Here is a 15996-nt window from a genome sequence, read left to right as displayed (position 1 = left end):
AATTTTAAAATATAAAACTCTTTATTAAGCCCGATAAATATAAATTCTATATATAAAAAATAAATTTCTTTAGTTATACGATTATATTAAAATAAATTTATATATAAATATTTAAAATAATAGTAGTTAAAAACTAGCTTATATTTATTAATATTAAAAACGTATAATTATTTTTAAAATTCGTTAACTTTTATCGACGATTCTTTAAAAACTACGTTAATATTATTAAACTTTTTAATAATTTAATAAAAAAAAATATAACCTTTATTTAAAATAAAAAATATAAAAAAGCTTTTAATAAAATTAAAAACTTAATTACTTCGGAATTAATAATTATAATTCCGGATTTAAAAAAACCGTTTAAAATCGAAATCGACGCTTTAAACTTCGTTATAAAAACTATTTTAAAATAACGAGACTAATAAAAAATACTTTACTTTTATATATTCTATTCTAAAACGTTTTATAAAACAAAACTAAATTAATAAATTTATAATAAAAAATTAATAGTTATAATTAAAACTTTTAAAAAATAAAGATTATAACTCTTAAAAACTAAATACGAAATTACTATTTATATAAATTATAAAAACTTTACGAATTTTATAATAAATAAAAATTTAAATAAATAATAAATTAAATAGAGCGAATTTTTATTAAAATTTAATTTCTAAATTATTTATTAAAAAGGTTTAAAAAACGGTAAAATAAACGCTCTTAATAAACGACCTAATTACAAAGTTACGGTCCCTAAAGAAATATAAATAATCCTTAAATACGATAATAACGGTAATTTTATATTTATTATAAAACTCTTTATAATAGTTAAAAAAGTTAATATTAGCCTGTTTAGAAAAATAATTCTTAAGCTTATTATAGAAGTCTATAGTGTTCGAATATACGATTATTAAAATATTATAAAAATATAAAAACGGATTCGTTAATATTATAATAAAACCGTTATAAAAATAAAAGTCGTTAAGGCTATTAAGGACTACGATATTTATAAAAAAAGTAAAAATAGCCTTTATAAGCTTTATAAAGAGTTATAATTATTATTAATACCGCTAAAAGCATAGTATTTAATTTCTTAAGACTTTATTATTAAATTATTAAAGTTTAAAAAGCTATTAATAAATATATAGTACGATAATATTTTAATTATCGTCGACCGACTTACTAAGTTTACTTATTTTATATTATATAAAAAAGTAAATAATACTAAAGAATTGGTATATATTTTTTTTAAAATAGTTATTATTAACCACGGTTTACTTAAAAAAATAGTATTTAATAAAAATAAGTTATTTACTATTAAGTTTTAAAAATTTTTAATTTCGTAGCTCGGTATAGATTATAAATTATTAACCTTTTTTTATCCGTAAACCGATAAATAAATGAAAAAGATTAATTAGATTTTTAAAACTTACCTCCGCTACTATATAAATTACGATTAAAATAATTAAATAATATTATTATTAATAGCCTAGTTTATATATAATAGCGTAGTTAATAAAAATATAAAAGAATCCCTTTTTTATTTTAACTACGGATTTTAATTAACTATATATAAAAAAGTACGTTAAGGATTATAGGTTATAAAAGCCGTAGTAAACGTAAATAAACTTAAAAAGATTTAAAAAAAAGCCTTTTTAGACTTTAAGTTTATATAATAACGTATAAAAAAATATATTAATAGATTAAAAATTAGTAAATTAATTTTAAAAAAAAAAATAACATATATTTTTTTCGCCGTAATATTAAAACAAAACGACTAAGCGATAAATTAAATTATAAAAAACTTAAACCTTTTAAAATTATTAAAAAAGTTTTACTAATTAATTTTAAATTAAAACTTTTAAATACGATATAATATTACTTAGTTTTTTATATTTTACTCCTAAAGTTAATACCTAAAAGCTTATATATTAAAAATCGTATTATTATTAAACTTAATAAATTAAAATACAAAGTTAAACGAGTTATTAATTACTAAACTAAGGAAAGACGTAAAAAGTACTTTATTAAATAAAAAGATTATAAATACGAAAATAATATATAAAAACCTATTACGAACTTTTAAAATTTTTAATAACTTCTTAAAAAGTATTAAAATTAAACTTAAACTTAGAACTCTTAACTATTATAATATTTTAATTGATAATATTAAAAATATTATTAACTTACGCTTCTTAAGTTATTAAAGAAATACTCTCGGTATTTTTAAGAAATTTCTTTAATACGATACGACTTTTTTTAAATATTATTCGCTTTTAAAAACGAAAACGTTTTAATTTAAATAACGACTTATTTAATTTAGTTTAAGCTTTTTAATAAGCTTTAGCTTTTCTTTATAGCTTTATAACTCTTTTTTAAAACCGTAACTCCTCTATTTATTTTTTATAATTAAAATAATCGGACTTTATTACTAAACGATTTACTATATTTATTAATTAGGACCTATAAAAAATAATCTTTAAGAAACTTATAAATATAAATAATATTAATAAAAGCATCGTATAAAATACCTAAACAATAATATATTCCGTAAATATCGAAATTAAAAAGAACTAAATAATAAATACTTTAAAAATAATAATTTAAATATAATATTATTTTTATACTTTTATTAAAAAAATAAATAATACGTAATAAATAGCGACGAAACGTAATTATTTACGATTTCGATTTTTTAATTCGATTTAACATAGCGTTAATATATTTTAATAAAAATATTTAACAATTCCTTAACTTAAGAACGAATAACCTATTTATAAGCCTAGGGACTAGATTTTTTAAAAAAAAAGCTAATATTACGACTTAATATATATTACTAAATTAAAGCCCTATTTTATAAAACTTATAACAGCTATTATATTATATATATAATAATAAGAACTTAAACGGCCTCTTTTAAAATAAAAAAATTATAAATAAATTATATAATTACGATTATATAATAAAATAAAAAACGGACGCTTATAAATAAATAAGATAAGCAATCATAAAAATATAAAACGGACGACCGCTTAATAAACGATCGGATAATAATAAATAAAATATTATAAAAGATATATTTATAATTAGGACTTATATATAAAATAGCCCGAGCTAGGCTTAAGAATAGACTTCTATAACTTTTTTAATAATTAACTTTATATTAAATCTTACGATTACTTTTAGCTATTTTTATTAAAAATTTATTTAATAAGACTATGATTAATTACTAAAGCCTTATTTATCTTATGATTTATAAATAATAGCTTTATTAAAGTTATTTTTACGACGATTATTATTTATAAGTATCGTAGCCCCGACTTTTATTAATATAAACCTTATTACGACTAGCCGATCGTAATACTAATTTATTATTTATTAAATTTAACCTTTATTAAGCTTTACGTTTTTATTAATAGATCGTTTATAAATAATATAAATTTAACCTCTTAACTCGGATTTATTATTATTTTAATAAACAAAGCTATAAAAAATAATTAATTTACGATTTATAATAATATCGTCTACTATTTATTAATTAAAAATAAAAAAATAACTAAAAGCGTTTTAACTTTAAAAGTTTATAAAATAATTAATAATATCGACCTTACTTATATAATCTCTATTATATTTAAACGGATTACGGATCGATTAACCTTATTTACGATATTAATAATCGTTTATATAAATTCCTATTTACTATATAAATACCTTATTAAATTAAGTATTATTAAAAAAAAAAGCTAATAATAAATATTATAACCTTACGGTAATCGTACGAATAATATAAAATTCTTAAGATCCATTAAATTAATAATAAAAATAATTTAATAAACGTTTTTACTAAATAAAACTTAAACCTAAATTTAAAACGATTTATTAATAACGGAACGACTATAGTATATATAAAAAGATAAGTTATATAAAAAAAGCTTAAAAAAGAAGCGGAAAAAGAATTATAAATACTATTTTTATTAGTATATTATATATTATTATAAAATTATCGAATTACTTTTTTAATTATACGAGATTAATAATAAAAAAGAGATAATTAGTATCGGATTAGAAGCCTAATTCGACCTTGAGTCAGCGCTAGCGCAGGGGCCATCTAAGGGTCTCTATATCAGCGTTTGACCGGCGATCTAACCTACGGTTAGAACCTCTCTTTTCCACTTCACGCAGAGATTAATATAAGAGTAATTGACCCTTCGTCACCACGGCTCGATCGAACAAATCACCCTGTGATTACGTAAACCAACACTTATTAATAGAGGGATAATAATTTATTCGGCAATCTTTCGAAGGCAACTTACATGCTTATCTATGTGTTTCAATTTGCGATAACAGAGAGGCGGTTTTGGGTTGTATCTATCTTCGTATTACTGAATACGGAAGTCCCGCCTTATTTAGAAGACGCGGTAAAAGTTTTGGATACTTGCGCAGGGAGAACCTATGGTGCATTCTTAATGATTTTGTCATAAAACTGATCATTTGCGTGGTAAATAATAGCTTTCATTGTGAGAGGTGCCACAACGTCGCTTCAAACTAAAATTCACGGCGGGTGTCTGCAGTTGGGAAACGATTATGGTAACTTGGTACATTCATGTGAGAAGTTACTCTCGATTTGATATCTCTGCGGTGGTGCTGACCTCAGTGACTGCATTGCCATGACATTGGCTTCAGCTCCAAGCCAGTCCTTTGGACCCCGAAATTAGACGATCTGTGGGCGAGAGCGGAAGCTTTCACAATAGCCTCAGTGTTGAAGAAGACACCGAGCAGATGGCATGATAGATTCGGTGCATGTAAGACACATCGCTTCTAGCTCAATTTCTGATGACGCTCTAACGACAATCCGCTTTCCGCATTCCGCAGTTTACGTGCCTGCCCTTGATTACCTATGACCTTAATGGCCCACAAGTCCCTTTCAGAGACGGAACACTGGCGATTGGTGTCTTTCACCAAATGTATTGTCTCATAAGTCATCTCAACACTTCTTCAATACCCATTCATGTCTGATAACAGGCATAGACGGTGATTTTGGAGTATTTCGGACGTCTTGCTGTTGGGACTCCGCCCGAGAAGCTGCCTTCTTACAAGGATGGACCTTGGGATTACCGGGGCAAGCTCAAGGCACACTGCTCCAACCAGAGACGCCAAGCCCTTGAATGTGTTCTGATTCTACTGCAGAGGGCCACGACGAGCTGCTCGACCCAGAAAGATTCCATCACTCGATAGCCGATACAGGTGTATTCCATACGTGTGACGACTTTTCAGCCCTTACTACGACAAGATAACAGCGGAAATGGACTGAGCTGATATTGAAAAATCCACAAGACTACTTAACAATTGCACATTGCAGCGGACAGTTCCTGCAAGTACTACGCCATAATGATGTTAGAGACACCCTTACGCCGGGCAGTCCCTTCAAGTCATAACCTGAGATAAATTGGTTTGGAATGCCCTGGCAAAGCTCCTTCTCGATGCATCGAATTAATTTTAAACCAAGGGAGGATCAGTGTCTTTTGGCCGTCAGCGAGGAATACGGCTCATCGCCCCACGTGACTGGGGTAGTCCAAGATTCCGACAATCAACCGAAGGTAAATACCTTACGGATAGTGATCCGTTGCTCCCTCAGACACCAGCCTCGGATGTGTGCCAATGGCGGCAGTTCCATCATCCTCGGGAAAAGCCCAGAATCATCGTAAATTAGGTTCGCCCAGGTGCCCCTGGCGTTTGCCCTTTGGAGGAGGTGGGCGGGGAGTGATCCTTGACTCCTTGATCCTATCGCAGCGGGTGCATTCCAGCCTATCAAAAGCAGTCCCAGAGGCTCACCAACTGATTGCTGATGCCTGTCGACAAGGGCTGGACAGCTGGGCTGACGTAGTACTCTATCTGGAAGCGTGCCAAGTGCTAGGATGGATCAAGAAACGAACATCGGGCGCGGGGTGCACCCAATCATACAAGCCCAATTTCAACCACCTAGGACGGGTAACGGGGCCAAGAACCTTGGTCTCCGTACTCCGTAGTAGCCCCTGGTTCCTTATCATTGGATCGGCCCTGTCGCGATACGACATGCAGCGGTTTCTGCAGATAATACTCTGTATCCGTACCGATGGGACCATTCAGACCGATAACAGTCGACAAGCTACCTTTCCTCAGCCTACTGCTTCTTCTTTTTGTTTAACAAAAGCGACTTGCTCTCCCCCCCCTTATCCGGTCCTGCGTGTTCCACCTCTCTCTCCTTCTTGTTTTCGTTGCCCGAGAAGAGGACCGCCAAAAGTCACCTGTCCTGATTTCACGTGTTGTTCTGAATCGACCTCCTAATATTCCCGTCCTTGGTTCGTTCTCGTGGTTTATCTCCTTGGCTGCGGCCTTTGTTTTCTCATCCGACGCTGCCACAATGAAGGAGTCCAATGCAGAGAAATATACAAGCTCCCGCGAAGCGGTTACCGCCGAGCTTGGTAGCATCCGGAATGTCGACTCCGAAGACGAAATGGGCCACCTGCATCGGAGGCTCAACAATCGCCAAATCCAGCTGATCGCAGCAGGCGGATCAATTGGAACGGCCCTCTTCATCAGCATCGGCGGCGGCCTCGCCAAAGGTGGTCCCGGCAGCTTGCTGATCGCTTATACCGTCTATACCCTCATTCTTGCCCTCGTCAACAATTCTGTTGCCGAGATGAATACGTATATGCCCGTCGCCGGCGGCTTCGTTCGTCTAGCTGGCTACTGGGTCGATGACGCGCTTGGTTTCCTAGCCGGATGGAACTTTTTCCTCTACGAAGCCATTTTGATCCCTTTTGAGATTACTGCTCTCAATATCGTCATTTCGTTTTGGAGCGACGAGGTCGTGAAACCAGGCCCGACAGCTGGCATTTGTGCTGCCGTGATTGTTCTTTATGGGTGAGAATATTATCCTTATTCGCAGGGCCTCTGTTCCTCTCTCTTTCTGTTGCATTGAGGGGCCACAAGCGAACACGCAATGTGACACTGACATGCCAAAATAGGTTGATCAATGTCCTCGCGGTTCGAGGTTATGGCGAAGCCGAATTCTGGCTTTCCGGAGGGAAGCTGATCTTGATCTTCATGCTTTTCGCATTCACATTTGTGACCATGGTCGGCGGCAATCCTCAACGGGATGCGTACGGCTTCCGCCACTTTACGAACCCCGGCGCGTTTGCGACATATCTATCGGGCGGCGACCTTGGTCGTTTCGAAGGGTTTCTTGCCGCTCTTTTCAGCGCCTCCTTCACCGTTGTCGGTCCTGAGTATATCTCCATGGTATCTGCTGAAGCCCAACGCCCCACCATCTACATCAAATCAGCTTTCATTACTGTGTATTACCGATTTTGTATTTTCTTCATCATCGGCGCATTAGCTGTCGGCATCGTAGTTCCGTATAACCACCCGACCCTAGTCAACCTCTACTTTGGTGATGGTGGTGGCGGTACTGCTGCGGCCTCTCCCTACGTGATCGCCATGGAGACCCTGGGCATTGGTGTGCTTCCTCACATCGTCAACGCCCTGATCCTGACGTCTATTTTCTCGGCTGGCAATACCTACACCTACTGTGCCACTCGAGCGCTCTATTCACTATCGCTCGAAGGACGAGCCCCTCGTTTCCTGCGCCGCTGCAACAAGAATGGAACTCCTATATACTGTTTTGCTATTGTTATGCTGTTCCCGATGCTATCTTTCCTACAAGTCAGCAGCAGCTCTGCTGTTGTCATTACATGGCTCACTGCGCTTATTACTGGAGGTGGCCTGATCAGCTTCATCATAATGTCGATCACGTTCATCAATTATCACAGGGCATGTGTCGCTCAGGGAGTTGATCGCAAAACCCGACCATACTATGGATACTTCCAACCTTACGGCGCATATATTGCATTGGGCTGTCAGCTACTCATTCTCTTGGTGTATGGTTATTACGCATTTCGTCCATGGTCTGTAGAGCTCTTCTTCCAGAGCTACACTATGCAGATCCTGGCTGTCGTTCTCTTTTGTGGATGGAAGTTGCTCAAAAAAACCAGATACATAAGGCCCCATGAGGTTGATCTTGTTTGGGAGCGGCCTCTGATCGAAGCCTATGAAGACTCGTTAGTTGATCCACCAGTCGGTTTTTGGACTGAGATGGCCCAAATGGTTGGATTCAAAAGGAACAAGGCAGGCTCTTATTGAGACCTCTTGGAGATGATAGAAGCTGACCCGCTCAGGTTTAACAAGCTTCCCGCTATATCTTATATAGGATAACCCAATGCGAATTTTTGTTCCATGCATTACTCCGGCCGTGTTTTTGCGCCTGTATAAATCCCTCAAGGACGTCGAGCTGACAGTGATTGTGTGGTTCGCCAGGATGATTACTTTGCCCTCCGTGGTCTGGCCGGCCGCGAGCTTAGGCTAGAGTCTGGCAGCGACGGATCTTACTCAGATGGAGCGAGCACAACCCGAAGAGCTTAAGATCAGCAGAACATAAACTTAATTTCTGAAAGGTTGGTGGAGCTGAGATTATTCTGAAGCTCCAGAGTATTCCAGGGCTCAGGCGGTCCAATCCTACACTGCCGTCATGAATTATGCAAGAATTCCCCTGCTATTCATAAAGGCCACAAACCATCGCTAGGATGGTGTGCAAGCAGATGATATGCGCAAAATGGCTCCGATTCACCGTTCCACTAGTTGAACTGTTGACCTTCTCCTATTGAGGAGTTCCTTAAGCGTACCTAATTCGGCCTTTGGAATCTGAGGTGGACAATTGATATGCTTAGATAATTCTAATTAAAGCATAACGAGCTCTGGCCTCTCCTCACAATGATGCAATATCTCCAGTTTCGCATAGAATAAATTTGACAAGGCCCTCTTCAATTGTCATCTCTGAAGTCCGAATCATTCTAATGTCTTTCGTCTCTAAATCAGATCTCCCCCTTTCGTGGTTTTCATAGCGTCTCGCATGGCCCGGCTTCGTAGTAGTACTGCGCGCTCTGTATCTCGCTGCAAGAAGAGCCTCGCCGTCGCCCTCCGCCACACTAGCATCCGACTTCAATTCATCAGCACAAAATAGTGGAACCCAGGTTCTCTGACACAAGGCTAACCCTTCTCTTGAGCTTTCTACATTCTTGACACGCGGCAACGATTCATCGTCGTTGGACAGCAATGTCCTGACCGTCTACAGCGCCGATCCATCGGGGCCGGAGTGGACGCAACCGCGTTTCCCGGTAGCCCATAATATTCCAAAGTCTTCCCTTGGGGATAGTGGGACAGACGCGGTGACAAAGAAGCCGACGGCGTTTAAAGATCCATAGAGATACAGAAGAGCATCGGGTCTGAGCCGGCTAGAACTTACCGAGAGCCCGTCCGTCTGAATGGTAGCAGGCCATGCAGAGAGTGACGGGAAGCCGGGCAGGCCCCCGATCAAATCAGCAAATCCAGCATCTACAAAAAGGCGATTACGTCCCGAGGGACTTTTAGTCACCATCTCTTGCATCTGCAGGTCATATGATGGTTGTTTTGTGCAACAGATCAGCAAACAGGAGCCAGCTTGCTAGCACGCACAGGTCTGAGAGTTGCAGAGTGCCAAGGCCCTAGAACAATTTGTTAACAAGAACGCGACTGTTGGAGAAGCAGGAGCTTTGGCGGCAAGGAGCGGCCCGAGTTGGCACTGCCTAAGCTCGTTCCCAAAACCTGTTGCGAAGTATAAAGTAGACCTAGAAGTAAATAAAGCGACTGGATTGCACTAGTATTAAGGTAATGCAGATAAGTGAACCGACGTAAGCCTTACCCCCGCGACTGTATCACCGGGTACAATAAATCATAAGTTGCTACTTAGTCTACCAATTACTTTTAACGATATGCCGAATCGAATTTAAACAAAAATTAACTGCCTACGTGTCTAAATTTTTCAACAGTGTATTCTAGAAAACGATCCTGCTGGAGATGTGTGGAACCTGCTTCATAGTAGTACCCTTCGCGTAGTATTGCAAATAAATGGGTCCTTGTCGTAATCCAATTTCAACAAGACTATATGTACTGTCTAGAGCAGAATATTCGTAGCAAGGATTAATAGGACGGAATGCCGTATACTCGAGTGGTTGTCTGTTTAGTGTTAGTTCTCATAGAGAAGCATAGAAACTGCTCAAGAAAAAAGGGAAAAAAGCACGATCGACCTCTTCTCACCATCGTAGAGATTATATACATCACAATGTTGGATAGACATTTCAAGACGAATAAGTCCATTCGAGGATAGAAATCTAATTTCCAGGTGCGTCGATCCCGGATCGATTTCATAGAGGTGTCCGAGACTAGAAGAATCCAAGCCACGGAGTCGGTAGAGAAGCATTTGGGCTCCTCAGAATTTCAAGTTGAGAACGTCGGAGAAATCGCACAGGCAGCTGCTGCGGTAATGAACTTGGCACCCAATCATAACGTATCACAATATATTGTGTCCCTGAAGAAGGTTGTAAGAATCCTCCTGCTTCCATGTTTCAAACTCGCTTCAAGGTCGTAGTGAAATCACCATTCGCTTTAGTGAGACGCCAAACTCGACGTCAATACCCCATAGGGGCCTGGAGAGCGAACATGGTCCACCTCCTTAACAAAGATGGGAACACATTATTGATATATGCTCATGTGTGGTGACATGAAACAAATTCGATCATATCAGCTGCTATCTCCCTTAGCCAATAGGAGCTCCTCGTACATATGTATGCTATGTGAAGGTATGAGTGATCTGTGTATGTCTTACACTAGGCTCAGAGTAAGTTGGATTGGCAAGTGAGAGGAGTTGTTGAGCGTCGCTGATATGACTTGAACACCTCAAGCAGCTGAGCCCACGTGATTGATATCCGCAGTTGATCGTACTCCAGGCTTTCCTCGCCTGGGAATCGGCATTGAACCGCAGTGGTTGACCGGGGTTTAAATCGGACCTGTCACCTCCGCGTGCATCTTGGCATTGATCAACTCGCTCTGGCTTAATTTGAGATTGCCAAGCCAAGCTTGCATTATGTCTTTTGCATGGCACCAGACGAGGAGTATCAGGGCAGATAGTTGAAGCTGTGTTGGTCCTGCACTCTAGCAGGGATCGGCTTCAGATCGTGGCGACACATCAGATTAGTGCCGTACGTTTCAATTGTGTGGTGTATGGGTATAGGGAGTCATGTACCCACCACAACCTTGTGAGTTCCGTTGGTCTTGTTGTTGGCCGTCGACTTATTGCTTCTGATGTCTTTCTAAACTCAGCATCGTTTGCTGTGTTGTAAGGCTTGCAGAGGTTGACAGACCAGAAAACAGTCAACGGAGCGGCACGATCTGTCTGCAATGACCGTATGCCGCCTTGGCCAAGTCCTTTATGATCAGATTGCTTGACCAGATCTTGTACAGACTGGGTGACCCGACGGGCCTGCTACCTTGGACCCAGGAGGGTCTTCAGGGACCGAGAGTATTCTTTCCCCAAAGATGGGCTCTTACCGGGTCATGCCCAGGTTGATACAGTCACATGCAAGATCTGCTGACCGAGTGGCCAGCCGCGGCCGCATATGTAACTCTGACTCGGGGTCAACACCGCCTGGCTCTGACCAGATTACGGCCAGGAGGTTCGAGATGGATGATCTAAGGCAGGTGGCGGAGATGAGCCGCCTGGCAGTCTCACCCAGTGGCCGACTCGTTGCCGGGACCATCCTCCTTTGACTGGAGAGAGGGGGCGCTTGATCTTGGTCGCCGTCCCCTCTTGACTTTGGGACGTTGCGCATTCCCCAAAGCATCGTTTGGTGAAGCCTCCCGAGTACTAAAGGGTATATCAGCCGGTTACCCAAAAGAAATGCGGGTTGGCATTGACGACTTACTCTTTGTCTTTGAATCTTCGGCGTTTGATCATCTGCAGAGCCTCCTTACGCATATTGCAAGAAAAATGCTCATTGAAGTCGAGAGTGATGAGCTCCCACATGCAGTGGCGCTTTGTGTGCCGGTAATGATCAAGGAGAAAGAAGAGATACTCTTCCTGATCCTGGCGTCTGGCGTTGGCACTAACGCTGGGTACGGAACGGTCCGACGCCTGTTGGGCGCTGGCATGACTCGGAGAGAAGTAGCCCAAGCAATGGATGCCCATGCGTGAGCAGTTCTGGCCTGTTTAGCAGGTCAGTACTCGGACCATGGAAGCCATTGATCGACAAATAGACGCGACTAATTCAGCGAAGTGAAACTTACATGAGGGACGCCCCTCATCACAAGGCATCTTGCGGATCTGACAGGTCTTGCAGCCAGGTTCCGTGTGCTGGATTTGGGAGGTCTGCAACTGAGGCCTAGTGGTCATAACGACGTGAGAGGGATTTGGACGGGCCACAAAGGTCGGCGCCTCCAATGGATCCGGCGTCGGAGAAGCAGGAATGGAAGTTGGGACGGGAGGGTTCAGTACATCAGCAAGATGGGGGGGCGTGGGCGGGTGACTTGAGCGCGACGAGGACATGTTCACATCGTCATCCGGGTCGCACAGCACGTTCTGTAGGTCCATGACGGAACAGCGGCTAGGCTTCGGGTCGGAACGCGGGGTTGGTGTGGCATAGCCATGGCTGGTGCTGCTGATGAAGCTTGAATTACTGTGATTTCTGTCGTGGTTGCTGCTGAGGGTACCGAAGGTGGTGGGATGCGAGGGCGTCGGCGACGGCGAGGGGGGAAACATGAGCGCGTCATGACGGGAGGCTGCAGCAGCAGGAGGAGCCGGCAATGAAGCCGAAGACAAAGCTGGGGCCGGAGCCGGAGCTGGAGCGGCAGCCAAGCGGCGGTAGTAGGTTTGCGGCGGCGGATGGTTGACGGCGAAGGAATAAGGTTCGAGGCGGCCGGCAGCAAGGGCGGCGTCATGGCGCGACGGGCGAGCCAGCGACAACGACATGGACGGGACCGACGGAGGGGGAAGAGGAAGAGGAGGAAGGGAAATAGGAGGAAGAGAAGGAACAGGTGGTGGAGGAGGAGGAGGAGGAGGAGGAGCAGCAGCAGCGGGAGCGGGAGCAGGCTGGAGAGTCTCGGAAGAAGCAGCAGCAGCAGCAGTAGCGGCGGCCGGCCGGTTGTCGGCTGTGACGGTGACGGCGACGGCGACGGCGTTCGCGTTGGCGGGCATCCGCATCGTGTCTCACTTCCAGTTCCAACAGTCCACGTCCACGTCCACGTCCACGTCCACACTGCACACTGCACACTCTCGCCGGGTGCGCGAGCGGGCGAGTAAGGGGAAACCCAAGGGGGCGGAGACGAGACGGGACGGCTTTTGACACGTGGTGGAGGCTCCAGCTCCCAACCTCTTCCGAGCAAGGCGAAGCGAAGCAAAGCAGGCAGAGCAGAGCAAAGCAAAGCAAAGCAAAGCAAAGCAAAGCAAAGCAAAGCAAAGCAAAGCCAGGCAAGCCGCAAAGCAAAGCAACGACAATTACCTTGCTGCATCCGTACGAATACCCGTACAGTAATTAAGCTAGAGGTATCCGTAAGCTAAGCGCCCACTCACTCCTCTCTCGCCTGAGCCAGAGCCAGAGCCAGAGCCAGAGCCTGGCCGCGCTCGCCTCGCTTTACCTCGCCTCACTCACCTCCTCTCCCTCTCTTGCGCTCTCTCTCCTCTCTTTCTCTCTCTCACACACACACTCTCTCTCTCATTCTCTCTTCTCTTTTCCTCAGCCAGTTGCCGGAACTAGACATGGGCGTGTTGAATGTGGGCTCGAAAGTCCAAGAGGGACTGGGTACTGTGACTAGGGGCGGGCCATCACCACCAGTTGGCACTGGCAGCCGGTACATACGCAGTAGCAGACCGTAGAAAACAGGGCACAGACATGTTTTTTCCAAATGTGCTCCATGATCCGTGCTGGCCACTGGGCAGTCTTGTGCGGCGTGCCCTGTTTGGCGGCTGGCCAACAACGACATGGATGAAGGATGATGGGTGCTGCGGCGTGGTATGAGTCCATGGCGGATCACGGCGGTCTGGACGCGTCCTTCTCCATCTCTCTGCTCCCTAAACGAGGTACGTACCGGCTGCGGGTCCACTCTCGGTTCTAACGCCAGGGATTTCCCCCAATCACAGCTCGGGCGGTTACAAGCCATTCATTCTGCTGACGAGAACGGCTTCTGGTTGGTCTCCTAATTCGGTCCATCTCGGCCAGGTCCGCCCAACGGCTAATTTATCGTTGTCACACGGTGCAAAGGAGGTACCTCACAGTACCTTGCGTACCTAGTACGTAGTACGTGCCTCACTCACTCTCTCTTCTCCCAATAGAAGTCAGTCCCCGCAGCCCCCCTACATCCTCTTTCCGTCCCCTTCATTCTCTCTGCGTCTGAAGTGTGCCCCTCTCACTCTCTCACACTCTTTCTCTCTTTCTCTCTTTCTCCATCTTCTCACCCTCCCCTTCCCCTTCTCTCTTTCATCTGACTGCTGCATCTCTGCGCCTACTCTTATCCCCCATAAAGGCTAGACACTCCGTATTGCATATCTATATATAGCACGCTTACAGCATCTGATCTGACAGTTATGTGTCTCCTCTCTTAACTCTACCCCCGAGCCCCCCGTGTTACCCCCTTTGAGACTTCCGTCTCACGTGACATTTCGCAAGTCCCACGTACTGGTTGGTAACTTATGATCGCATTTTGAGCAGTACGGATACAGAGGCGCCGCTTCGCCCCAACCAAGGCGACCTCATTCCCTTGCACCCAACTATGACCTTGATTGAGACCAACAGGCATGGCCGCTTTTAAGGTTAAGTACTGCCTCCCCTAATTTGACAGAACCACCAGGGGCGCCCTGCGCATCTGCATCACAGGCTTCACAGCCACATCATGAGAGAACCCTGGCGCCTGCTTCTGGGGTCTGAAGCGGGACCGCAGTAGCACCGTACACTGAATCCCGCTGTCCAAACTCATCGCCATGCCATCCGGAGCTCGTGCTTGACGCCAGGATGGAAAAGCTTAAATGAACTGATCCGGCGGGATGCCACCGAGCGTTGGCCCGTCAGTAAAGGAAAATGCCAAGGGAGCATGATATACGTCCAGCTGTGGCCCTCGTCTGAGGCATACTTTATCATTATTGGTTTCCGTCGTGGCACCAATATAATGCTCCAAAGTAGAACGGGTTTAGCTCCTCTGCTGCAACTTCATGTGGCCAGCCCTTGGTACTCCTCTGACACCATTACTTGAGAAAAAGTTAACGCAGAACCCGCTCCTGCATAATGGGACTCTTGATTAGTCTCCCCGTCTTTTTCTAAGACGATTAATCAATGGCCAGATCGGTCGCAAAGCCGATGGGCTGAATTTGAAGAGCAAAAGTTGTGTGGTAAACCCCAGTTCGTAGAACGAGCTCGTGTCTGGGAGGCCCGAGTCTTGTCCCATCAAATACGACTGCACGTTTTGGCTCCAAATGATTTCACCATCTTCGCTGGCGCGATGTCTCGAAAGCTTCATGTCAGCGTGTATAGAGCTGGGTGTAGTACTCGGAGTTGCCCACAGAACCTCAGTATTAATAAATCCTCAGTGTATGCCGACCTATCTGCTGCTTCACCCCCCCTTATTTTTCTTTTCCTTTTTTTTCTTTGGTGCTTTTGGATCCGAAATATGTCGCACTGGAAGCTCAGTAGACACACATTAGCTACAGTTTCTCAAAGAAGCGTGAGGCATCCGATTTCTATCGGCTGCAAGGGACGACATTCAACTAAATTTGTATATGTGAATGGAAACTTAATATTTGCAATAGGATTCAGGCTTAACTAAATTAAAGGAAATCCAGGATAAAGGGCTCTTGTTTCGGATTTTGAAGAAACTCCCCATCGAGATACAAACACGTAACATTGTAAAGACTAGTAAGCTTGTGTAAAAGGGCATTGTAAATCTATCTTTTAGGTCAATAGTAAAAAGCAATAGCATGAGACCGAACGTACTGCGCCGTAAGTCATCACAAAGAGCCTTTGTTTGTGCGAAAGGTCGATTTGGTTCTGCCCTGTTGGCGAATAATCCGGAGCACAGTTCTCCTCTTCGAAATATTGCCTCAGA

At 42.3% G+C, this 15996-nt stretch overlaps 4 protein-coding genes across 4 annotated transcripts; 3 read left to right on the top strand and 1 right to left on the bottom strand.

Annotated features, from left to right (window-relative positions):
• Positions 1–1175: 1175 nt before the first annotated feature.
• On the top strand, positions 1176–1325 carry CORC01_00089 (uncharacterized protein; the record flags this gene model as incomplete). Its single annotated transcript, XM_022611747.1, has 1 exon — positions 1176–1325. A coding segment is annotated over one exon (150 nt), but the record flags the coding sequence as incomplete, so codon positions are not given.
• A 395-nt stretch (positions 1326–1720) lies between these two features.
• On the top strand, positions 1721–1873 carry CORC01_00088 (uncharacterized protein; the record flags this gene model as incomplete). Its single annotated transcript, XM_022611746.1, has 1 exon — positions 1721–1873. A coding segment is annotated over one exon (153 nt), but the record flags the coding sequence as incomplete, so codon positions are not given.
• A 4404-nt stretch (positions 1874–6277) lies between these two features.
• Positions 6278–8178, top strand: CORC01_00087 (uncharacterized protein; the record flags this gene model as incomplete). The annotated part of the gene is made up of 2 exons (XM_022611745.1): positions 6278–6900; positions 7005–8178. Coding segments are annotated over 2 exons (1797 nt in total), but the record flags the coding sequence as incomplete, so codon positions are not given.
• A 3456-nt stretch (positions 8179–11634) lies between these two features.
• Positions 11635–13105, bottom strand: CORC01_00086 (uncharacterized protein; the record flags this gene model as incomplete). The annotated part of the gene is made up of 3 exons (XM_022611744.1): positions 11635–11773; positions 11832–12111; positions 12193–13105. The coding sequence occupies 3 exons, from the start codon at positions 13103–13105 to the stop codon at positions 11635–11637; spliced, it is 1332 nt and encodes a 443-aa protein (XP_022481749.1).
• Between the last annotated feature and the right edge of the window lie 2891 nt (positions 13106–15996).

This window comes from Colletotrichum orchidophilum (assembly GCF_001831195.1).
Source record: "Colletotrichum orchidophilum strain IMI 309357 chromosome Unknown Scaffold_1.1, whole genome shotgun sequence".
Taxonomy (NCBI): Eukaryota; Fungi; Ascomycota; class Sordariomycetes; order Glomerellales; family Glomerellaceae; genus Colletotrichum; species Colletotrichum orchidophilum.
The sequence above is the reverse complement of the archived record's forward strand: the minus strand, read 5'-3'. Positions and strand labels throughout refer to the sequence as shown.